Here is a 25,743-nt window from a genome sequence, read left to right as displayed (position 1 = left end):
GCCCTGGGTGCAGATGTGGGCCCCACTGGGGTGGCAGGGCGGGCAGCCCGCTTGCCACCAGCGAGCTGGGCATCCCGGGTGTCCTGGATATCCTTGTGGATTGTAGCATTTTTTTAATGTGGTGGTGTGACTGACCAGGCCCTGCTGGGGCCCGGCTGGGAAGAGCCGGGAAGCGGTGTTCTCCAGGCGCCGAGGGGGAAAGGCGGCCAAAGATCAGTGGGTGAACCCCGCTAGCTCCACGGAGGGGTGCCCCGGGTATGCAGCTGTCTGCCGGCCCCCTTCCCTCGGCTGTGTCCCGCGGCTGACCCGGGCCGGGAGCGGTGCCCGCAGGGCCCCCGCGGCCGCCCTGCCCGCCGGTGCGGGGTGCCCGGCGCTGCGCACCCGGCCCGGCGCTCCACGGCCACCGCCAGGAAGGAAGGAAGGGAGGACGGAAAGACGGAAAGGAGGCGGAGCGGGAGCGGGCGGGAAGGGGCCGGGTCCCCGCGGTGCACGGCGCTTTGTACACGGGCGGTTGCGAGCCGGAGCCGCCCGGGGCAGCGCGGAGCCCGGCGGGACTAGCATGAGCCCGGGCAGCGGCGCGGCGCCCGGCGCTCCGGCAGCGGCTGCTCTCGGCGCAGCGGGGCGGAGGGCGGGCGGCGAGCGGGCCGGGCAGGCGGGCGGAGCGGCCGGCGGCCTCTCCGGTGGCCTCGCCCCCCGCGCCGGCCGCCCCTAGCGCGGAGCCGGCGGCGGTGCAGCCCCAGGGACGAGCGGGCGGGAGTGTGCGCCGGCCATGGCGAGGCGAGGCGCTGCCGGGGGCCGCGGGCTGCTATCGGCCGCCCGGGCGCCGCGGGCCTGAGGAGGGCGGCGGCGGCGGCGCAGGGGGGTCGCGGCTGCATCCGCTGGTCCCACGGCCGAGAGAGGCGCCTGCGGGCCCTCCCTCTTCTCCTCCTCCTCCGCTCCCTCCTCCTCCTCCTCCCGCTGCTCCTCCCGCCGCGCCGGGAGCTGCTGCTGCCGCCTCCCCAGCGCCGGGTGCGCCGCGGTCGGGGTCGCAGTCGGCGGCCGCCGGGTTTTCCTCGTTTGTTTGGGCCTTTTGTGTCGCGGCTCACAGTTGGCTAAGCACGGCCGGGCTGAATCGGGCCATTGTTCGGGACCCCCGAGCTCCCACGCCGCACATCTCTCGCCCCCAGCCCCCCCTTCAGCCTTCCCCCCTTCCCCCCCTTCCCCCTTTTTTTGCCTGAGAAGCCACATAACGTGCCTTTCCTCCACGCAAATCTGGGAGCCGTAAGCCGGACCGATTGCAAATGAAGTGTAATGCATTGTGGGACGTGTGTAAAATTGGATCATTCGAGGGGGAAAAAAAAAAAAAAGGAAGGGACCTGCGGCTGGCGCCCTAGAAGAGGGAGCGGCGAGATGCGCGCAGGTTGCGCCCCGGCGGTGGCCGCGCTAGGCTGATGCCCGGCGGCGCGCACCCCTGACCCATGCTGCGGCGGGAGGAACAGGCTCGGGCATCCTCAGCATGAAGAAGACGCGGAGTACGACCTTGCGGCGGGCCTGGCCTAGCTCCGACTTCTCCGACCGGGCCTCAGACCGCATGAGGTCCCGCAGCGAGAAGGACTACCGACTGCACAAGCACTTCCCCCCAGCTTTTATTTCCCAGGCATCACGGGGCTACATGACATCAGGTTTGTAACATAATTTGTGTATGCGAGGGAGCTTTATTGCGAGGCTGCTGCGGGATGTGTGTCTGGCCGGGAAGGCTGTGTTGGTGGGTACGGAGGGGAGCCTGCGATCGGGAGGCTGAGTTGTTATGAATAATGCACAAAAAAAAAAAAAAATAGCATACATCCACCATTTTGTACCTCTGCAAGATTCACAGCAGGGTCCTCGCAATATGGTGTTTAAAATCTATTAGTCAAGCGAAATAAATATATGAGATAAATGGTTGCATCTTTCTGTCGTGGAAGGGCAGATAAAAATGACCGTCTGTGCAGAGCATGGAGCCCTTTGCTCCTTTTGTGCGTAAAAGCATGTGCTGGATATTTACTGCTGCCCCACACATACCTCTTTAAATGCAGTTAACTCTAGTTGACTCATCGGGCTTTCGTGTTTTTCCATTTTGGAAAGGAAAAGGGTCACCTGTGATTGCAAATGCTCTTGCCTTGTTACAGGCTCTCTGGGTTTTGGCTGCACGTTTCTGCAATGGCAAAGCATGCGTTGGTGAAAATGACTGTAAACACATTTGCATTTGTTTTTTGAGGTGTAGAAGGAGACTAGACCTGTGTATGTGGCGGAACACACACGTGCATGTATATTCATTTGTCAGTTGCTTTCAAGGAAGGCCATTGGGAAATAATGGACCAACATGTTTGTGCATGGGAAAGAGAAAGCGCAAACAAAACAAAAAACAGCTCAGGGAATGGCAGTCATCAGGGAGAGGCTTGGCCTCCGATGGAGAGTGCTGGTGAGATTTCAGAAAGCCTCGGTACTGTTCGTGGAATATGCTCCATCCTGAAATGCATCTTAATGGCCTTGGAATTAAGACATTTCATAAACACCCAAAAGAAGACTTGGGAATATGCTGATCGGGAGGGGACCGGGGCAGAAAATCCTGGAAACCTCCTTTGTTGTTCTGCTGCCTGCTTGTTGTGATGATAGGACATAACGTTTCATTATTATGATGGCAAATGCCAATTTATCACGAAGGCACGTTTTTCCCTCTGAGGCTCAATTTAGGTTGAGTAGGCAGATTTCTTTAAAGGAGAAAGGTGTTTATTATGCATTACTGAAAACGTCTCCAGCCCTGTACCCTGTTCTCCCCTCCCCATTTCTGCTGCAAAGGTTGAGCCAAAGATTGTGGTTGTCAGTTATACACTCACTTTCCTGTCTCTGGCCCTAATAAATGTGTCTCTTTAGTCAGGATTGGTTTTTCATGTTTTAAAAATGTCTCCTGACTGTTATTTCTTTAATGCCCGTGCACAAGGAAGATAACATGCATTTTGTTGGAAATTTTGCCTGGATAAGAATATTGTGCTGTTTTGGCAATAGGTGCTCTGATTTTTTCCCTTTCCTGGGAAGCCATATATTGAGAGGAAATTACAAGGATAATTTATGCTTGAACAACTGAATTATTGTGGTGGTGGAGGGATTGATTTGGGTGGTTGGTGCTGCAGGACCTGAAAGGGGCTGGAAAGCTGAATCTGTCCATACTGCGAAGATTTTTGTTGTTCCGTGTGAATGTCCTGATATTCCCACTGTAAGATTCACTGTGTCAGTTCTGTTGAAGTAGGTACTTTTAGGCCTTTCTTTCAGCGTGGAAGCCTGTACTGAAAAGAGAAGGAGCATTTTGTGCCAAGCAGCGTGGTTTTTGCTTGTTTTCAATTCTTCAGGGAAGCAGTCTGGCTCTGTGAAAGCTTTATCTTGGCAAAATTGGTACAATCCAGTCAGACAAACACCAGCAATCTGCAGAATCAGATGTGTCACCCTGACTTTTTTAGCAGATACCTAACTGTCCTTGGGAGGTGGGAAGGGGCACAGAATTTTGATCTGTTACAAATGTTTTGAAGTAATCTCTAGACCTTCATAATACTTGTTTATGAATATAGAGCTCATTGATTACAATTGCAACAACTGAAGAAGAAGGACAAATGTCATATTTGGTTTTACTAATTTGCTAAAGTTGTTGGACAGAAAACACATTGAAAATTGAAATCAGCAAATTTTTTTTTGTTTTTGCTGAGGTTTTGTTGTTGTTTTTTAACCCCAACAACAACTTAATAGGCTTTTATCTGGAAATGCAGTTGTTCTCTCCTGATGGATAGTTTCCACATTCATTTAATTTTAAAGGATCCTTGTCCACTGCCTTTTCAAATATTAGTTTTGGGAGGAATAGCTGCTGTATCTAAATGCTTCTGACTGTTTGAAGGAAACTCTCTTCCTTGCAGGAAATCTCTAGGAAGTCCTCTGGCATAAAAATTGTGGGGATCAGGAACACAAATACTTTCTTTGTCACCCAGAATGTTGTAGGGGAGAAAGTGTCCTGAAACACATGGGCTTTTCAGAAGGCTGCATTCTGTTTATCCAACCATTTAACCTCATCACCATTAGCATTGTTGTGGTTCTCTTTTAATTAAATGCCTCATTGTTTGGGATGGGGGTGGAGGGTGGGAAAGAAACCTTGAGGTTTTGCCTCAATTACTGTGCTTAGGGAAATATGGAAAAGTAGACAATCAAACAACACTCAGTAAGATGCTGAGAAGCTTGAAAGTTAATATACAAGTGTGCCTCCATGGAGCATGGAGAAGCATCTATATCTTTCTTTCAGCGCAGAGAAATACTGAGTAATGGTGTTGCAGTTATTGCCATGGTGTTTTATTGAGAAGAATACAGTCTCTAAGCAGAACACATTTATAATGGAAGTGCAAACCTCATGGTAGAGTGGTGAAGCATACCTGATTTTAAGCAGCCTTTTCAGTAAAACTGAGTAAGGACCAGTTTGATATTTGCTTGATTTGAAGCAGCATTGGTGGCTGGCCAGTCACATTTTCAGTACTCAGGGAACAAACTGCCCATAATTATAGAAAATTGATGCAGATGCAATTCCTATGAAATCTAAAGATTGTTTGACAGATGAATGGAGATGGAAGTAAGGAGGGAAAAAAGCAGACAATTTAGAAAATCACACATTTTTGCTGCTGAATAATCTCTTGATACATGCTATTAAATAGGCTGTACTCCAGGGTTTCTTTAGGCCTCCTAGCAACCACTAGGTTCAAAGGCCATGCAAGGAGTTCATTGTTCATGCAGAATATTAATTTCCCAGTGGAGGACTGTCTTGGAGAAAAAACACTGAAAAAGAAAATTACAACAATGTAGAGCTTTGACCTTGTGTGAAAAGAGACTTTGAAAAGTTTGAATCCAATAAAATTCATGCATGTTACTGAAAATGGGAAAATATACTTGACGTTTTTGATAGATTGCTGCTTAATTCAAGGGAAAATACAGAAATCATATACAACTGCTAAGCAGGATAAAAGTTAATGAAACTTAGGAGGGCTCCAAACATCATATGAAATAATATGTATAGCTCTTGAAATGTTGGAAGCTTCTTTCTTTTTTTTTCCTTTTTTTTCCTTTTTTTTTTTTTTTTTTTTTTTTTTTTTTTTTTTTTTTTTTTTTTTTTTTTTTTTTTTTTTTTTTTTTTTTTTTTTTTTTTTTTTTTCCCATTCTATATAACAGAGGCAAATCCTGGATTTTGTTTTAGTAGAGAGAGGAACTGCACTCTGTGATTGACCCAGCCGTTAAATGTTATGAGAACTGAGTAGCGCTCTTGAAAGAAATAACTTTTCCTGCAGCCTTTCTTGAGCTACTTCAATTGAGGATTTCGATGTTGGAGGTATTGTGTCAGTTTGAGATGGAGGTGGTGTAGGGTAACAGCCTAGCACACATAGCATGAAGGAACATCGAAAGAGCTTTCTACGACAGTAGAAACTAACTGCAGAGCGTGCTCATTTGAAGGTTACCTTCCGAAAAGTATGCAGTTACTTTATTGCTCTTTGCATACAGTTTCCTTGCAGAGGTTTCAGTCCTCCAAAGTTGAAAGATAAAATTCAGTCTATGTGTTGCCGGCTGTTACTGAAGTTTGATTACCAAGTTAAAGCAGAAAGGAAAGGAGAGAAGTATGTAACACTGCCATCCAACTGATAGTATCTTTGTGCAAATTAAAATTTGTAGGAGGAAAAGATATCCTCATTCTCTTTTTCAAGGATATTTGATGAAAGGTCTAGGACAGCCTCTTCAAGCTCCTTGAACAGTAGGAAGGCTTTTGGGAGCCATTTGAGCAAATTCAAGGGTCCTGAATATTTTTTTTTTTTTAAGCTTGAATCTCTAATTCTAAAAGTTAATATTTGGAGATAACTATGCATGATCTGAAAAACTCAGTTTAATGTAATTGAGAAATGACAGATACGTGCAAGGCCTTGAAGCTAGTTCAGTTCTCCTTTCCCTTAATTCAGTTATCTAAAGGAATATGTTCTAGCTTGAAAGCAGCTGTATTGTACTTAATATTTAATGGAATAATCAGTATTGCATCACCTTCTTTTTCTCTCAGTGTGGTGTTAAGAAACACCTTCCCATTCATCTTCTGAACAGTAATGTGATCTCTTTGCCTCCCTGAATTCTGAGTAGTTTTAGGTTATCTTAGGCCAGACCCATTTCTGGGACAGTAAAAACTGAGAATGTGCCAGTGTCAATGGCTAGCAGGATTAGCTTTGCCTCTCGGCTCCTGCTCTGTCTCCTTTGCTTTAGTCTGTGCCAATGTGGTGAACCCCATGTGGGTCACTCTGTTCAGCTACTTGAGGGGCTATGCTTACTTTATTGCTTGGAAAGTCACTCCTGAGCTCACTGTGTCTTCCAGTCCCTTTTGGCTTCTGCGGCATCCACTTAACTTGACAGAGAATAAGGAACTTCTACTGCATCCTCATCTGATAGGAGGGTGTAAGTGTGCACTGTCTTCAGACCACAGATTTGGTGCAAGTTCACGGACCAGTCATTTTTGCACAGTTTCTAGTTCATTTTGTTCCTCCTCCCACCCCCCCAACCCCCCCTGGTTTCTTGCCTAAAAGAGAGCAGAAGACAAGCTTCTCTCTCCTTCTGTAGAACCCCATTCTGTAGAATGGGTTTCATTCTTGTAGTTGCACGTGCGGTGTGAACTCACAGTGCTGTGCTCGTGTCAGTGTGTTATGCCACATGTCTGCCTGGTCCTTGGCCACCAGATACCAAGACATTTTCTGCATATCCGTGGCTTCAGTTTTAGCCCAAGCTGCGGGCAGTGTCCTGAGCACTGCTTGTGCAGTCGGCTGACCAAACTGCATTTGGATACCTGTTGCTCTCCCTGGCTGTTGTGCCCTATGAGCGAGGGGATCCAGAGTGTCTTTTTTTTCTTCATGGTATTAGAAGTAAAATCAAAGAGGAATGGATATAAGAAAGAAACAGAAGTCTGTGTGTGTGCCTGACTTACCTAGACCTGTTCAGGTTTCTGTCTCAGTTCAGAGCACTCATTCCTTCAGGGCTAAGTTTCAGGTTATTTTTCCTCCCGAGGCTCTTGTTGCTGCTTGCATTCAAAGTCCCCGTGTTGTTTCTCCTGCTTTACTTGGACCTTCGGCCAGGTTGGGGTGCACAGGGGTGCTCCAGGATCAGGTCACCAAAGGGTGGCATTGGCATTTTTACAGGGTTATCAGTCTATTTCTAGATGTGTTTTCCAGTAGTCCTGTGACCAAGTAATCTTTCTGTATGCACACTAGGCATCATGATAGCTACTGAAGATACAGGAAGCTCCTTTTTCAAGAATAGACAAGAGTTGAGAACAAACACAGGACTGATTCATCACAGATAGCTCCCAGTCTTTCACAAGTGTAGAAGTTATACTCTGTTGGCAACATTTGATAAACCTGAAGGGTGTTGAATATCTTGCCATTTTGGAATTGAATAGCGGCCACGTCTTTGCAAAATGCATTACTTGTTGGAGGGAGCTGAAATGTGAGGATTTTGCAGATCACCTTGGGTTAGCCCAGTGACCTGCTCAGTGGTGAGCAACAATAGGCCTTAATTTGTATGCTGGAGAGTTCATCCCAGAGTAAATTACCATCTTTGTAACAGTCTTTGCACAGTTTAAAGAGGTATAAGTACAATCAGGTGTGAAGACTAGAAGGATGATATTTTGCTAAGCACATTGTAGAAATCCTCCAAAAAATGGGGGTTTCTTTACAGTGTTCTGGGCAGCTTCTTTAGTGTGACACTGTTTCATAAACCACGGCAGATTGTAGAATATCTCTGTGAATAGCATTAAAACAGAATCAACATCCAAATTCTGGGACATAACGCAAATAAAGCAGTGCTGAAAAAAAATTTCAGATACTCTTAGATCCTCCTGAGCATGCTTTTACATGGTTAGAAGAGACCAGACAACATTAGAGCCATGATCAAAAATTGTGAGCTAATTTAGAGCTTGTGTGAGAGTTGCTAAATAATACAATATTAATGGTGTTTGGGTTCTTTTCCTTGAAAGTCGTGATACTTTACATTATTTTAAATGATGAAGCTACTATTAAACTGGATATCTGATGATTTTGGTGGTGTAGATGTAAATCTGAACCAAGAAATATAGGTTGCCCATTGTAAGAAGTGTCTAATGAATACTTCATGCAATTCTGTCTAACCATTGGGTTTGATTTTCACCAGAAGAGGGAAAAGGAATAGTGACCATTGAAACTGAGACCTGAGTGCCTGAATTTTAAGTGAACGCTTTTAGTTATAGGTCTTTTTTTTCTGGGTGAATCAGATGGGATAGGAAACAGAAATGAGGGTTAAAAGCTTTTCTAAAAGCCTCATGAAAGTGTGTTTCTTTACTTGTTTCTGTGGAATTTTTGGTATCAAGGCCAGTGGCAACCAGAGTACTCATAGGGAAAGTGCTTGAACATTGAAGTTTCAGAACTCTGCCAAACCAGTATTTGTTGCTCCCAAGTGACTGCCTGTAGTTATGAGGGGGTATGAAAGTTGTTTATAGCTGCTGGCTTGCTTTTTTCAGCAACTTTATCAAGTTGGCTGCTCTACTGAGGCTGTTTTGTATCTCACTCTTGGATGACATATAGGTGCTGGAATTATCTTGCTCAGATAGACTGTGGAGAAGACGAGGGTGATGGGGAACAAAAAAAGGAAGACCTGCCTTTACAGGAAGTCTATTTGGGCACACAGCATGATGTAGTTGGGTAGAGCAGTCTAGACAGAACCCTGGGCTGTATTGACAGCTTTTAAACAGTCTGTAAAAGGTAACTGAAACAAGAAAACTTGATTTTCAACAGGCTTGAATTCATTATAAATAGGATAGTCACTTCCCTTTTCCTTCCCTCAAAGCGAGATTAAAATCACTGGGTTTGAAAGTTAGGAGGTGAGGGAGGTATTCCCAATTGTGTCAGTCATTGGCTTTGTTTTCCTGGGCACTTTTAACTGTTTCTGCAATTCTCTACACTTAGATTGTAATCTGCTCATTAGCAGAACTGTCTCATTTGTTTTATACTGTAATATTGCCAGTCACAAAAAAGATCCTTTCTCAGTCCAGGCCTTGAATTGGTAACTGTGGGTAAGAACAGACATCCAAAAATAGGTGCATTCAGTGTGAACAAAGCAGTCCTCATTCTGCAAGTGAAATCCTGTATTCAGATCAACATTTGGATGCTACTGTGTTCTTAAGAATTTTCCTTCTCGCCTTCCTGCAAGATGAAGAAGAGAGCCTGTTTATAATACCAGCAGTAAATGATGTGGAATGATTGTTATTCAGTGCTGTTATCATTTCTACTTTGTCAGCCTCACAACCCAAAGATAGTTCTGTTTTTCAACAAATTGTAGATGATGCAATTCCTATAATTTTTAAAGTATAGGACTCTTTGTTGTTACTTCAGTGGGAAATGCTATCTGCAGCAGATAGCTACAAATGCACAATTTATTAGAAATTTCAAGTTGTGGTACTGGAAAAACAGATCTCAGTGGTTTTATTGGATTTGATAAGGTGTGAAAGCAGTTGAGGAAGAATGAACAGTGCTTATATTTTGTGGACTTTATGTAGGTATTTGGGTGTTGTGAAAAAGAATGCATGAGAAGTTGATCGTATTTTTATTAGGTCTTTTTATTTAATGATAGTAAGAAGAAAGACAGCAGAGGCATCTTGCAAGTCTTTAATTTTATATCTGTCTTGTAAAGTTACACTTAACTTTTGTTTCTCTGTGATACATTAGCAGTATATGCAGTACATTACATTCAGCTTTCAGCTCGATGTAAGCAGTAACTGCTTCTGTTTAACTGTTTTTTCAGAAGTTGTCCAGAGAGCCTGGATGAACTGTAGCCCTTTCTCCTCCTATCCCTCGCTGGCCAGGGGGTTTATTTTGAAAAGTATGTCTAACATTAGAGTAGAACAGGTTCCCAGACACTAATTGTCACCTTCCCAGACGTGATCGAGAATGCAGCTGAAGTTTGGCTGGGATGCTGGAACTGAAGGAATATGAGAATGTCGTCTTGTGTTTGAGTACTGTCCTCGGGTAGTATACGTGTCTTGAGGTGCCAGTAGTGAGTAGAAATCTGCATTTAATAATCTCAAAACACCATTTCTAGTTACAATTATCTTTCTCAGCTATATTATTTAAAGAAAAAAAAATAATGAATGGCTCTTTGTAGTGAATTTGAGCTCAACATTTTGAGGCTCGAAGAGTATAATAGACAATTCAGAAATACTTTCTTAATGTGGCCTGGAAAGTTCAGTATATGAGCTAAGTTCATCATAACACAGGAAGCTGTGCTGGGAGAACTTAGATTATATAAACTAGTTTGCTTGCCCATTTGTGTTCTTTTAATTTCCTCCATAATTTCCTATGAATTTCCTGTTGATGACCTGTGACCTAGTTTCAGAAGATGAACTTCTGACCGTATGTGATAACATTGTAAATGCCATAAATTGGACTGTTTATCCTGTAAGCTAGTAAAGATGAGGTACTAAATTTCATTGTGGTGCTTAACTTTGCCTCTTACATTTTCACAGCATTTTAGAGTGAAGTACCATTCTTCATTTTCATAGGATGTTCTAAATTCTGCTCTCCTGAGAATTTACGTTCTTGGACCGTACAGTGACCTGTTTCACTACACATAAGCCTTAAACTAAATATTTTTTTTAAACAGAGTGAAACGGAAATTTTTTTTTACAAGGTTTTCTTAAGATTTGTGTCCTTTTAAGTGTAATTACTGCATTGCTGGCTGGGAGAGTAGAGGGGACAAAAACTTCAGAGAAGTTTATTTGCTCTAACATAAAATTTGGAACAGCTGCAACTCCTACCTGTAAATTAGACATGTCTGCAGCACATCTCTTCGGAGGACAGATATCTTGAAATGGTATTGGCATGGACTATCTGCATAAGAATAGATCTGGTTGAAATGTTTTCACAGAACACAGATGCAAAAAATTGTTTTCTGCATTTTTTTCCATCCAACTCTAGTGAAGTCTCAGTTTCTGAACAACTTTTAAAATTTGGAAAGAGATATAGCTATCCCTAAATGAAACATTTTTTCAGTTTTTGTTTTTTTCTAAAATCACGAGGCATTTTCCCCTGAGTCAGTCTTAATTTTAGTCTGTATAATTATTTTAACCGCAGAATTATTCTTCGGGAACCACGAGGGTAAAATTGAGGCATCTTTTAGAACCCTCACTTCAAATACCATGTTTTTAACTACCTCTTTTCACAAGAGGTTGAAGTAGCTGTGTAAGGTATTGTTTTTTTTAGAGCCACATGCAGTAACTTTTCATCAGACACGTGGTCTACCATGTTCCCCATTGTGCAGCACAGTAAAACATTGTTTATTAAGTTTATTAAATTTGATATGTTGCAAGTCTGTGCTCTGTGTGAGTGTGCTAATGTTTCTATGTGAGAATGCACACTGAGTGCCCAAGGGTCTGATTCTGCTCCTTAGAGAGAAAAGTGCACAATGTTTTGATTGACTGTTCAGGTGGGAAGCCTTACCACCCAGCAGTGCTGCTCCCACAAACAATGCCTGTACCCATCTCTCTTGCACATATTGTTTGCCTACACAGGAGAATTGGAAAGGCTGAGGAGGACTTAGCTGTAACTGCTGAGTAATGCTTCCTTTTAGTTGAGGTCTGCCTTTGAAGAAGGGCCATAGATTGGACAGCTGGAGAAACTGGGACAGGCTTACCAGAAACAAGAATGGGCGTGATGGCAGAGAACAAAAAGAGGAGTTGTGGAGAGTTGCTGTTCTGCCAGAGCAGGCTTGTATTCTTGTGTCCTGGCTGCAAGAATTAAGTTTCACCTTCCCCAGCTCACCCTCAGATTTCAATTTTAGTCATTCAACTGGCTGCATTTAATCAGGACCATCGCTCCTTCACTTGCATGTCTCTGAGCTCATTTCCGAGGCTAATAATTGATTCAGCTCTTTTTCTGCCTACCAGATGATAATCTCATTCAGTTTTCATCCCACTGCTGATTATTCCAAATACAGCAATAGCCATGTAGCAGTACAGCACACTTGGCTTTTCATGTTTATCCTTTCTTATGCTCACAGTGATTGTTTTCACACCCACAAACAATGTATTTAAGTAAAACTAAGTGTTTCCCTGTAGCTTGCATTTAGAGTTAAATCATGAAAAGGTAAGTTAAAAGAGTTGAGGTAAAAAGCTCTGCCTGACTGTTTCATTGTAATTCATTCACTAAGTAATGTGGCAATTGAACGGGATGGTGTGTATCAAGCAAAAATAAAGGACACAAAATAGTGTCAATATTGAGTTTTTCTCACGGGTTGGTGTCAAACCAAGCTTTGTCAATCCTAGCTATATCATAATTGTCTGACGGCACAGCTGCCCTTGGGAAGTGTTGTTTTATCTCTAATAGCAAAATACCAAACCCAGCTTTTCAGATCAGAGCATTTCACCTGTGTTTTGTGCTCCTGAATGGATGCATGTATGTGATTGCTGTGCATAACGTTGGGAGGGCTATTTCATTATGGTGGGCCAGCAGGAAGCAAAACAAAAAATCTAAAACCTGCTCTGGTATACATTGCCATTTTGGATGATACACGACAGTTTTGGATGATGTTTTTCCAGCAAGAGCTAGAACCACTGTAGAAAATTTTCTTTTTTTTTTTTTTTTTTTTTTTGCCACAAGTAAGAACCTAAGAGTGGCTGTGCCAGTTAAGATCCAGGTCTGTCTTGCCCACGCTGCTGTGTGTGTGGTGCTTCCCCCCACCATGCTTCCCACCTCCAGCCGGCTCAGTTTGTTTAACAGTCTTCATTGTGTTTCACTTGCAGGTGTACTGTGTGGCATCAGACAGTGTTTGGGGAGTGACAACTGCTCACCTTGTGCGCATTTTCAGTACTAAACTTACATTAGGTCTCATCCTGTCCTGTTTTGCAGCTTTTTTTTTTTTTGCTAATGAGGAATATGCACACATGTGAAGAAGGTTTTGAGGTTCTTGGTATTTTTGGTGGTGGAAGAACAGATAAGCTGTTGGGTCAAGAAGCGACATTAATCCCATCTCTCCAAATGCAACATACACATTCCAGGTTCCTGTAACTGGGATATGAATAGGATTCATGTCATCACACATTCTCTTCTGAAGTCACGAAAGAAGCATTTGTTAATTATTTCTGTAATTCAGTTTATTTTTCCTTTCATTTAATTTTCTTCCCTTAGTTCCTTCCTTTCTTTTCCCTCTGAATTCTGGGCCTCGTGAGCTGTCTCATCTTGAAGGTGACACATACCTAGATTAAAGGCTTGCATTAAGCAGGAGTTTCTTGTTATATCAACGCTTGACATTCCAAAAATGTCAACTCCTGATTCAAATTGCAAGCAGGATCTGGTGCCAAGGCATTAGTTGTTTCCAAGTCTCCCGCTTATTAGTAAGTCAGAACTGCTGTTTCAAGACAAGAGTTGACCTGAGAAAATGCTGCAGAAGTGGATCCTAATGTTTCATGCCTTCAAGGTATCCTCTTTCTGTTTTTTTCTTTTTTTTTTTTGGAGGCACTGGCTGGCTCACAAGATTAATCTTGGTTCAGCTAATACAGCTAATAGCTAAAGGCCATAACTTTCCAGCATGGCTTCCTGAGCTTGTGACACATTGGGTGTCTCACTGAAAGTGCTGGTTTTCGCAGGAACGAAATGTTCAGCATCTCTGAAGGCTGATACGTTGGACTGGGCAGGTTTACAAATCTACATACCTGGATTTTTACATGGGCCTGAACTGACCCCATCCATATTTTCAGCAAAAAGTCTGCTTTTGAAAGCGGTGGTGGAACATAGAGCTGAGTCCAGTCAACACTAGCTCTCTGCAGAGCTGCCAAAGTATCCATGAAAATTATGTTCCCAAGCCCTGTCAATTCATAGACCAGCATTATAGGAATGTTTTCTGAAATAGATTCCAGGTGCGTTGGGTAGATGTGGATGGAGACAACTGCATGTGGTGGTTCTCCCTGTGCATGAACTGCATGTGGTCCAGCCCTGCCAAGGGACCCTCTATGCATATTCAGTGATGCTCATGGGAATCATCTTATTGATGTTTATGTACAAAATAACTTTACTGCATGTGCTGAGTGGCATAATATTTTCCTATTGGTTATATATCATTTTACTGTATACTTATGTTCTTTTTAAGACTGCTCTCTTTAATCTCCACCCTTCTGCTGAAGGTTTTATATATTATTTGTTAATGTAACATCAGAGCACATCCATTTAATATATTTTATTTGAGGACACTGTGTTGTATATCAACGTGTGTTTTGTTTATGCTTTGTGTACATCTGCAGGTGTTTAATTTAGTTGTGCATGCTGTTAGTAATTGTAATTGATTTTGCAGATGTGTTGCCTAGCAAGAATAAAATATAAACATTGGAAAAACATGCAAATGGTAGAAAATTTGGGATGGAAAACAGTAAAAATTATAAAAAAAGTGTTGAAATTTTAATAATAGACTTCAATTTTAAAAAAAAGTATGAAGTATTCACTCAGCAGTCTTTGCATTTGTCACTTCTAGTTTCATCTGCACAAGTGTTGTTAACCACTATTATATCACTGAGATTCTTACAGGAGATTGACTTTTGTCCACTCCAGTCCATGATCTAATCTAATTTTAGATTAAGCACTACTGGGCGCTTAATCAGCATACCTCCGAAGTACATGATTTTAGAGTCCAAAGTTGCTATTCCATAATTTAAAATAATAGCATTTTAAATTCTAGTGCACAATAAGAACATATCAGATATCCCTTAAAGGATTTTAAAACTTTATTTTGTGAACTCTTGAAAAAACATATGTGGTTTTAATCTGTATTAGCTAAGCTAGAAGCAGCAGCAAAGGTCAAATGTTAAATGTCTGATTTGGTTTCTCTAATTGTAGGGTCATTAAAAATGACCTAATAGACCACGGGGTCAGATTCTTCTTTGTATACCAGTACAATTCTATTGATTTTTAACTGAGTTCTTGCTAGTTTTTTTGGAGCGTGAGAGCAAAAGCAAGGCCTTTGAGTCCATTGCTGGCAACGGTACAACAGTTTCTCTAGACAGAGCCAGGCAACTTGATGATGGTTAGGGGGGACCAAGGATCATTTGCAGTATGAAAATCAGCATGCTTTAGTCCAACCACATTTATTAGTGGTGTCTATGAGTTCCTAATTATCTGATTTAAAGGAAGATAGTCACGCTGACATGGAGTAATACCATACCTGTCTTGGCAGCAGCTGTCATTGAAGTTTAGGGTGCCACTGCTGTGGCAGTGATGCTCTCAGTCTGGTCTCACGTGCGTGTGGGCTGGTGATCCCCTGCTTGCACAGTGGTGAAAGGGACCTACCCCTCCTGGTGCTCAGGTGGAGGCACTTATGTCCAAAGCATGTAAGTGAGGGAAGGGGAAGAACTGGAGTGTAAAGTGGCTGTTGTTGAGAATTACTTGCAAACTATCTTAAAATCAGGGTAAGGTGCCAGGTTTTGTGGTGAGATGTCATACCTTGCCAAAATATGCAGTGGTGTGACATCATAGAGTTTATCTTTCCCTCCCATGATCCTGAGCTGCACCTTGCTGTCACTGCAATATGTCAGTCCCTTCCCCGTGATTTTACAGCAGAAAAGCAGGCAGAAAAGCAAAGTGTTCAAAGGGAGATTTCTCTGGGTGGAGGCTACAGGGCTTTCCCCAGTAGTTAGTCACAACTAGCTATTAAAGCAAAAAAAAAGCCACGAAGTCTTTGTGATCTGTGTTTTCCATCACTTTCTCTTATAGATGTTTTCTCTCTTGTGGATACTCTGATGTCTCTTTTTACGTCAGGGCTTTGGCTTCAGTCTTTCTTCAGTACACCTTGTGATGGATCACCAAAACTTGTGGGAATATAAGGCCTTGGAGACTCCTCCCTCTCTGTGAAGTTTGCTTGAGCCTGTCCAAGAGTAACTATGTGGAAGAACTGAGAGCGCAGGGCTGCAAGAGACAGCAGTGTCACACCACACATTCCATCATGAAACCAGACCCTCCAAAAAGTCTACAAACATGTCTCCTATGTGGGAACCCAATTTCCATAGCTTTTAATTTACTGTATAGTTAGGTTATAGAAAAATTGCAGTTAAACACGAAGCATTTTATTAAGTGCAAAAGGTATCCTAATTTCCTGTTCTCTTCAGTAACTAAATTGCCAAATTTCTTTCAGATTTTCCCCCGTCTCTTTCAGCGGGGGAGAGGAATGAGCTGGGTAACTGCTAGAAAGCTGTAGTTGCGCTCTCTTGCTGTCTGTTGCAAAGCATAAGTGCCCCTTTCTACTTCGAAGCTCGGATGGTACATTTAATTTGGCATCAAGGGGAACCCTGGGTGTGTAAATATTAACGGACCGGGCCACAAATAAAGTTGGAACATTCAGTGGCACTTCACAACGCTGAAGTGAAATATATGAAGTGCAGTGTTAGCAAATGTTTATATAAAACCTGCTACAGTATTACACTGAACAGTTATACCTCTCTTATCTCAGGCACTTATCTCTAGCTAAAGCCAAGTGGCTCGCAGGTTTAAATTGCTCAGTGTTTTTGAAGTCAGTGTAGTGATGAAATACGCTAAGCAGCTGGGTTTTGTGTGTGAGCATTTTTGGTTTGTTTTTTTTTTTGTCCTGACTACTTTTATCTTTGAAGACACAAAAATGACACAATGCCCTTCTGAAGACACAGAAGGAAAAAGGCCAAAGTCTAATGAATTAAATTGCAAGAGCGATATTGGTAGTTGCACTTAAATGTTCTCTTCAGCATTTGCATCTCATTTTGGCCATTTTTGTAAGTCTTTTGTAGAGAAATACTTACATTATATGAGTGTAAATCCTATACCCCCCTCTTGTCATAGCCAGAAAGGACTTGGATGACAATGGGTTTCCTGTTCGCATGGTCAGGAGCAGGGTGGTGGGACTCTGAGGCCCCTTGCACAAGGAGCTGATGGCTTACCACCAAGCCTGTCTGACCAAGCATCTGTAAGAGGACGGGAGTAGTGCAAGTCAATTTGTTGAATGTCTCATGGCTGCTGCTGTGTTGAATAATTGTAAAAGCTGCCTGAAACCACTTCAGAGCAGCAGTGGGTGTAAATCAAGGCATGGCTTTTTTATAGAGATCTAGAAATCATAGTTATGCTCAGGTATTTCTTGGAATGGGTGGGTTTGTTGTATTGTTTTTGTTATTTGAAAAGCAAAAGGCATAACCTGCTTCTGTAGCTTGTGTTCAGAAGACAAGTTCATGTTTGCTGTATAGTTTAAAATAGCAGAGATTTTTTTTTTTTTAAATGTGTGAACCACAAAAGTTGGAATCTAATATCGCTTGTCCTCACATTCATGGATATAGAAGATGTCTCCATTGTGATTGGAGCTATACTTTACATGGAGGAATAGCAGTAGGGAACAACGCATATTGCATTTATAGGTTTTCTTAAGATAGTTCATCAAACAAGACCAACCAGCTCTTCCTGTGACATTAGCAAATACTCTGTGCCTCACCGCTAGTGCAAATCATGGAAATACTGCAGTCTGGCTTTGGAGGTCAAAGGTGGGATATGCTTTCTGGGGGTTCTCAAAGCATCAGCAGTATGGAACAAGGTGTGTAGGCATGGTTTTTATGGTCTTGATGGTAAGCACATGTGCTTTTAAGTGGTTTCTTTTCTATTTCAAGTCTAGCACTCCTGAAGTTCCTACGCTTCTCATCTTGACTAGTCAAAGGTTAACTATTTTTCCCACTTCCCTTATTTCTCACTCTCTTTACTCTTCCCTTTCACTTCCCACATTGCAGTTGGGAATAAGTACAAGGTTCAGTGTCAGAATTCTTAAAAATTCCTAAAATTCCTTTATATTGGGACCAGTGAAGCCAAAGTAGGTATTTCTTTGTAGCCTGATACAGGAAATCCAGCAACTTGGTGGTATTTAGTGCTGATTCGTAGCTTCTTGATGCTGCCTTCTGTGTTTAGCAGTGCTTTGCCAGGCATCGGTCAAATGGACCTCAGGTCCAATATGACATTTTAGAAATTTTGATCATGCCCCTGACTCTTGAGACAAAAAGCTTAGCATCAGTTTTTCAAAGGGGAATTGAGTCTGCCTGGAAGGAGCTGAGTTGTGCTGCTTAGAAGAGCAGCCAGACGAGTATATGTGGAGAAACAGTTCAGTAACTCTGAAACCAAAAGTACTGATTTGGGAAGTGACTTATAAGCTGGTTTTTTTGCAGGATTTATAGCCATTTTTTTATCAAAATGTCACTGACAAACCCTCCTCGCACCAAGGAAGCAAATTGTATTTCAAAGATTGTGTCACCAAGAGAAAGAGACCGTTTTGATTTGTTGGCATTATTGATATATTAATGGTGTTCTCTAAAGCACCTTCATACATCTCAGGACTGTGGGTGATACGACGGTGAGTGGCTCTGTTCTGAAATTATTTCCAAAATAAAACTTTTACCTCTTCATGTGTACTTTACCAGCAACTTTCAGATAGTTTCCTGTGATATTTCTAGGCAGTTTTACCTGTAAAATGTCAGCATGTATGGAGAGAATTTCAGAAAACCAGATTAAACCACTGATTTTGAGCTACTAGTATTTTTGCTTTATCTCTAGTTCTCAGTTCTCACAGTTGAAAATCCATCTGTGCAGCAGCAGGACGTTTTCACTCCTGGCCTTTACCCTGAACCCTCCTGCCTTTATCTCACCCTCGCCTCTTCTGGGGGCTCTGCTCCCCACTGATGACCCTGCTTTCAGGGAAGCTCCCTTCCCGCAACTTTGCTTTCTGCTGTTGTAAAACATAAGCAGAGCTTGAAGTGCAGAGTTTGTTTTTACAAGGGAATCAAAACAGAACTCTGACCAATCAACATAAGCCAGGTATCAAGACCTGTTGGATTTGGGAGTACAAGCAATTGCTCTTTAGCTTATTTATTGTGAATATTAAAATACTGTAATTGGAGAGAGAATATTTATGGGGGTTTTTATTACTAGGTGGTGTGCATATACATGTTGTCTCTTTATGGATTCATTTGCTTGTGCCCAAAAGTAGTGGTATTTCCCTCACATGTAGTCAGGACATTTTACTGGGATCTGTACAGTGCACTCAGGCCCAGCTTAATGCAAATCACTGTCTTCTCAGTAAAGATGCAACAAGAATTCAGAGCAAGTTTGATATATTTTGAGTTTTTCTTGCTACCTTTTTATTAAACAGTAGCTTATTTTAAAAATCAAAACCAATGTTGTGCACTGATCTTTAACATGAATCATTTTGCTATTTGTGGGTCAGTTTTTTTTCTTGGTTTTGCTGATTTGAAGCCTTAGGGTTTTGGGGGAGAGATAAGGAAATTGTATTTATTGTTTGCACAAGCAATGTGATATTTTTTCTGGAGATGACAGTAGTATGTTCAAGTAACAGTTTAAAACTGTTTAAAGACAAATACATGTCTGTTGTGTAAAAGTCACTAGCCAAAATCTGTAGTAAAATTATCTTGAATTTGTTGACCTAACATGATGTAGCAGATAGCAAAGTTTAATCCCAGAAATACAAATTCTGGTGAATTCTGATGATCTGGATGCTACCATTCCCCCATTTTAAAGCCATTCATTAAAAAGAAGGAAAAGAAAAAAGAAACAGAAAGTTAAAGGTTGAAATACTCTGACTTTCAATCTAGTAATTCTTCTGGGCAAAAAAAGTATTACTTTTTTTATGTCACGTGGCTCACTTCTGTTGCATTTAAGTTCTAATTTGGTGCATTCAAGACTTTAAAGTAGTTTAGTCAGACTTTTATGTTTGAACGAAAATAAATAGGCATATGGCAAGTGGAAGAACATGTAGTCACTCGGCTACCTCAAAATTCTTTTGAGGTCAAGAATTTGAAAACAGGAACCTATAGTGCAGTTTGTGAGCACAATAGGAACAGCTGGTGCTCAGCACTTTTGAAAATGAGGTCACTTTATTCTTGGTTGAAATGTGCAAAATGGGTCATCTGGGCATGGGCTTAAGACAAAGGCTAAGCACGTGGCCATTTATAACCAAGTTGTCCACGTTTCCAGAACTAGTTGGTTAAAAGGATTCAGTTAAACAGGGAAACGCTGCGATATGTCTGCACTTTCCCAACTTTTGGAAGCTTAATACCTACTAGGAAAATAAATTACTGCCATATATTTTTGAAGATCTGCTTATCCTGAGGATGACATCATCCATATTTTCCGCAGTCACCCCTCCCTCTGATGCCTTTCTGCTCATCCTTCACATAACCTACTTTAGGAAACACTGCTCCATTGTACCGTCCTTGGGAACACGGCTTCTCCACCAGTCTCAGCCCTGGGAATTCCCTGGTCCTGCCAACAAAACAAAGGAGAAAATCCGAAACATGCACAAACCCGAGAGCATCACTAGCAAAATCTAAAGGTGCATTAGGAAAAATAACAAGGACTCAACTTAGATTTGACTTTTGATTCTTTCATTATAAATATTCTAGTCAAAATATACATAAGTTGATGGCCATTAAGGCCAAGTTTTGCACTTTTGTTAATTGAATGGCTGTTACTAACACATCCAAGGTGATGGTGTGAGTCACAGGATACAGGTATATCAGAGCTGGCAAATTTGAGACCTGATACTGATCGCTGTTGACTGTTGCATGACACGCATAAGAAGTTTGGCAGGAGAACTCACGTATTTCCAATAGGAGTGTGCAGGTCTTGAGTTCCAAACCCTGCCCCCTGTCATCCCAACAGCCTGTACAAATTGGCATCTGACCAAACACCTTGAGTGTCAAGATCACAGGAAAAATTCAGATTGGAAGGGATCCCAGGTGGTTGTAGTCCAACCTCTTCCTTGTGAATCCACATCATTCCTCTCAAATGGAGTTGAATCTTTGTGCACAAACAGTACTTTTTAAATCAAAGTAAATTGTCTTAATTTAATTGTGGAATAGTACATTCAGATCACACTGGCTTTAAGCAAAAGCTTGAAGTCTACGCTAAAATAAACTGCAGTCCTAATTCAAGGACTACCCATTCTGTCAATAATGACCTTACTTAGAAGAGTATTTTGTTAATCTAGCCATTTATTGATTTAATTACAATAATTACTGATTTTATTTATTACATAATGCTTGTGTGTCTTTGTTCTCATTTTTTTATGCAGTTTTGTGACTGGTTGGTGGCATAACCCAAGAAAGGATGTAGTGGCATTGGCAAGACTAAACGAAGTAGAAGGGGGAAAAAAAGAACCCTGTTCTCAAACCCTGTGTATTTTGCCTCCCAAGGTGGACCTGTGCTGGAGTTACTCAGGGCTGCATCTCACACCTAGCACCAGATTTCAGATGTGCCCATGAGAATGGTTCTCATTATTTTCTTATTATCCTAAGTTTCATTTGCTAAGGCAGGCTTGAAGATTGCCTTTGTACGAGTGAGGAAATTTGCCTGTCTAAACCAGACTCACATTTTGGCTAATTTTTAACAAGAGCTGTCAAAAAGAGCAATACAAGGAATTCTGGACCGGAAAAGCAGAATACAAGGAGATAGCTCCATGGCTGGCGAAGTGCAGCCAGGACTGTGCTGGGATATTGGCACACATTGTTGCAGAACAGCATTGCTTTAATAACATGTTGTTATAGGTTTGGACTTGAAAAGTGTTTCTCTTCCATCGAAGAAACTTCCATTGAACTATATATATATATGATGTGATAAATATTCAGTGACAGTTAAGCAGTTAGTATGAAGATGCGTAAGAGGTTGGGGTTTTTTCTCCCTACTGCAAGGTCTTGGATATCTTTCAGTAGTCAGAAATACTATCTTTTGATACCACATGGCTTTACTACTTTCAGTTTCACTGGTAGAGGAAAGCACTTAAAAAGCGAAGCATAAGATTCCCACACTGTCTTTCTGTCTTAAAGGTATGTCTTCGATGAATGGCTGCACTGAAGTGTAATTAATCACTAGCTGGGAGATGGAACAAGGGTGGCTGGCATAGCAGACAGAAGAAAAATTGTCTGTGAGATGCCCAGATGAATGGGCCATGTCTGGAGGAGCAGTGGTGGTGTCTGTCTCGTTTTCATGACATGTATTGTTTTTCCCTTTTGACTTCATCTCAAGTTCTAGTAGACGGTTTTCAGGTCATGAGGGAGACTTCTCCATCTTTTGCAATCACTGTAATTGATTCTGGCTTTGCAGAAGAGGTATTGAAAGGGTAACAGTAGTATTTACTAGTCATTTCACAGCACGTTTTCTGTTTCCTTTTATTGTCATTTGAAACTGTTGCTGACCTAATAAATATAACACTTCATAAGTCACTTCTCTAGGATATCATGTGTAGTCACTTCCATCTTTGCAGAAGTTTCATGCTGAAGAAACTGTGTATGATGCGGGATTCCATTTAGAAAAGACCCATTTCTGGCATCCCTGCAGTATCTTTTACATGACTATGTTCTTCTTTCTTAATCAAAGCTAAAAGCTTTGTGCATGGGGTATACTGATAAAACCATGTGCCCTATAGTAATGCAGCAGTGATTTGGGAACTCTGTATCGTATTATACATTTCCCTTGAAGTGAGCAGTTTTCTTTTCAACTTTCTGCACAGCCAAGACTCGAAAGCAGCCCTCAATCAAAGTCTAAATATCAACACAGGTAGGTTGCAAACCAATTCTACTTCTGCTTTAAATATAGTCATTGAAAACATTTAGACTGCATCTGTCCCCTTAATGTGGAGCAAGAGGAATAGAGGTGCAGCTCTTTAGGCCTGTGATCTGCCTGGAGAAAACTGCCGTCAGTGCAGAGACCATAAAGCAGTTTTAGGGATGCCTTTAGAGGACAGTGGACAACCATTAAGTAGGGTGACTATTCAGAAAAAAAGAAGGTATATTCCAGGGTAAGACTTCTGCATGCTTAAGCTTCAGGGAGACAGTGGTAATCAAACCTTCCTGAGAGCCCAGAGCAGGGCAAGGGGAGAAGCCCAGAGGGGATCCAAAGTTGCCTTTGCCGATCTTAACATTCTCCGTTAGGCAGCAACAAGAGGAGACCAGAGCATAACCTAATGTGCTGGATGTCTGTGCTGCAACAAGAAAGGTGCCCTGGATTGTAAATTGATACATTTTAAACGTAACCCACTGCCCACCAACTCTGCTGAGGTCAAAACATTTTACTTCCTTAGGTGCCTAAGGTAGTGACCACAGAACAGCTCTGATGTCTTCCCCTGTAAAGAGCAGTGTTGCAGCTTGCCATACTTTGTGTTGACTGATGTATCAAACTCCTTGATTTAAACAGTGTTCACTTAAAATTATCTTAGTCTGCAATACTCTAATATTAACTGTCATAAGAAGTGTTACAAAGCATCTTACCTGTGCTTAAATCTTTCTCACCTGCTCTGAAACTTCCCCCTACATTTATGTTGACTGTGGAAGAAAAATTTATTCAACAAGTAATGCAGGTTTGCATGTATGTATACCGATTACAATTACACAGACATATTTGTTCCTGCACTTTTTGACTTTGCTGTGTCTTTTTTTTTGTTTGTTCTGTACTGTTTAGTTTATTTCAGTACAGCTTACTGTGATACTAAACATGCATCTTTTGTAGTGTTTTTACATTTTTAATTGAAAGCTGTGAGGGCTTATGTAGATTCTTTGTCATGCATATGAGCACATAATGTAGACTTACTTTATTCTATCTCCATGAGTCTTGTTTTAAGTGTTTTCTGTCTGTCTTTTGCTTTTTGTGCTATGGGTTAAATCACATACATGATGCTTTTGTTTTAGTTTTGTGTTCAGGTGACTCCCAAACTCAAGACCCTTCATGATTTTCTTTGTCATTCTGAATACTCATATGAATCTATATTTTCACAATTTACTATGCTTTATATCTCTGAGCAAAATTCACTTAAAGTTCTCTGGTGAGTACTCTTGGTGTCAGATGCTTTTGTCTTAGTCTTTTTCAAAAGTATTTTGGCCAACAAAATTGAGTCTTTGCTGTTTTAAACTGCTTCTCAGAGTAATTCTTAGGTATCTGTCACACTGTAAAAATACTTGGTGTTTGGTTCTGAGGGGAAACAGTGTGGAGGACCTAAGGGATAATTTCTTAGGACCCAAAATGATGGTGAAGTTTTGGTTTAGCCTGACCTCTGCTGGGTAAGTCTTGGACTTGGCTATTCCTCTCTATCTCAGCACAACACTGCTCTCCCTTTGTATTGTCAATAACATCTCCACAACCAGAAATTCAAGTCTTGACTCTACAAGCACAGACTTCACCTAAATTCAAGTGCCTGGTGTGCAGATGAAGAGAAAATGCCTTTCTGTTCTTATTGTGATTATTTATTTTTATTGCAATTAGGTACCTGTTGTATTGGGCACATAAAATAAAGGATTGTAAATGCTGCAAAGCCTTAAACTCTGTGTAGTGAAAGAGGTGCAAAATATATGCAGAATGAAATACTCTCTTAGATTTTATACTGCCAGCAATTTCTGTCAGTGAAGTAATTGTGCAGCATAGAAGAATCCAGATTATTAACTACTGTTTGGAAGAGAAGCTTCACTTTGGAATTTGGGGAGTATGGAGTAAATCATCCTTTGGGAGGCTGGGAGCTTTTATTCCCTCTTTGTGCAGCAGAACCATTACCCTCCCTATCCTTGTAGTTATGTGTAGAAAAGCTGAGTTAGAAACAACTTCTGTGAATGATGCATAAATTTAATTGATTTTTGTTTAAAAATATCATCAAGGAAAAAAGAGATAGGAGTGACTCTTAAGATTCTGTCATTCAGTCATTGTCTGATGATGAGAACCTGTGTGTGTAAGGGAGTATGTATATAAATGGAGGAAACTTGGTAAAATAGAACCCATCCATTCTGAAATGAATAGTCCTATCTGCACCAAGGATGTAATATGTTGTTTAGCATTTGGGTCACTTCTTTCTAGTGGTTTGATGTTAATCTCTGTTTTCCCAAGACATGGGGAGAGCAGTTGGAATTTCCTGTCTGCTTCCAAATCACTGTAGCTACCAGAATAGCCATAACTCTCTTACCACAGTGGCTAGTGAAGTCCCTCGTGATGTCTGCAAGGCCAGACTGCCTGGGGGTTGTTCAAGACAAAGCTGGGTTACAGACCTGCTACCTGTCATCACTGTGGATGACAAAAGGGGAGAAAATGGAAATGTGGGGTACCATATTCTCTCGTGTCAGCTTGACTTGATGGAGGAGTGCTGTAAGGGAAATGCTGTGCATATGCTGTTGTGGCACACGTTCAGTAGGGAGCACTGTGCTACGTGATGGGGACATAAGTGATATTTGTTTTATGGGGTATTATAGAACTCTGAGAACTTGTTAAAAGCTGTGACTAACTTGCTGATCTTTTTTTTTTTTTCCTTAGCACTGACACCTATACCTTGTGAAACTAAGCTGATTTGTTAACAAGTAAAAAAAAAAATTGGAAGGAAAAAATCCCCAACCTTTTGAGAGTGTTCTAGCTGCTTTCATTTAGTTGTGTTTGCCCTTAAATATGTAAAATAAAGGATGTCCTAGTGCATGGGAAATAGGGTTTCTCATTTCTAACTAAGCTTATATTCATTGTGTGGGAGGTACAAGCACTGGTATGAGGAGGATGGGGTTCGTGGAGGTGAAGTGTAATACCTGGTTGTGTATTCTCAGGAGACATTATCTATTGCCTGTGTAACTAAATGTATAACAAGAAATGGAGATTGGTAACCCATGGAGGCAACCACTGGAAAATTATCTAC

At 41.6% G+C, this 25,743-nt stretch overlaps 1 protein-coding gene across 2 annotated transcripts in view; it reads left to right on the top strand.

The window, feature by feature from the left end:
* Positions 1–25,743, top strand: part of STOX2 (storkhead box 2) — a 153,088-nt gene that overhangs the window by 77,981 nt on the left and 49,364 nt on the right. Inside the window, exon 1 of one of the 2 annotated variants that reach the window (XM_027879880.1) lies at positions 1,019–1,661. The exons of the other annotated variant lie outside the window; for it this stretch is intronic. Coding sequence (XP_027735681.1) covers positions 1,496–1,661 — 166 coding nt within the window. The 5' untranslated portion in view covers positions 1,019–1,495. Of the gene's footprint in view, positions 1–1,018; positions 1,662–25,743 lie in introns of those variants that run through there. 2 annotated transcript variants of the gene reach the window in all.

This window comes from Empidonax traillii, unplaced genomic scaffold (assembly GCF_003031625.1).
Source record: "Empidonax traillii isolate 1590-97213 ecotype Southwest subspecies unplaced genomic scaffold, ASM303162v1 scaffold60:size2069287, whole genome shotgun sequence".
Taxonomy (NCBI): domain Eukaryota; kingdom Metazoa; phylum Chordata; class Aves; order Passeriformes; family Tyrannidae; genus Empidonax; species Empidonax traillii.
This window is presented reverse-complemented; position numbering and strand designations above follow the sequence as displayed.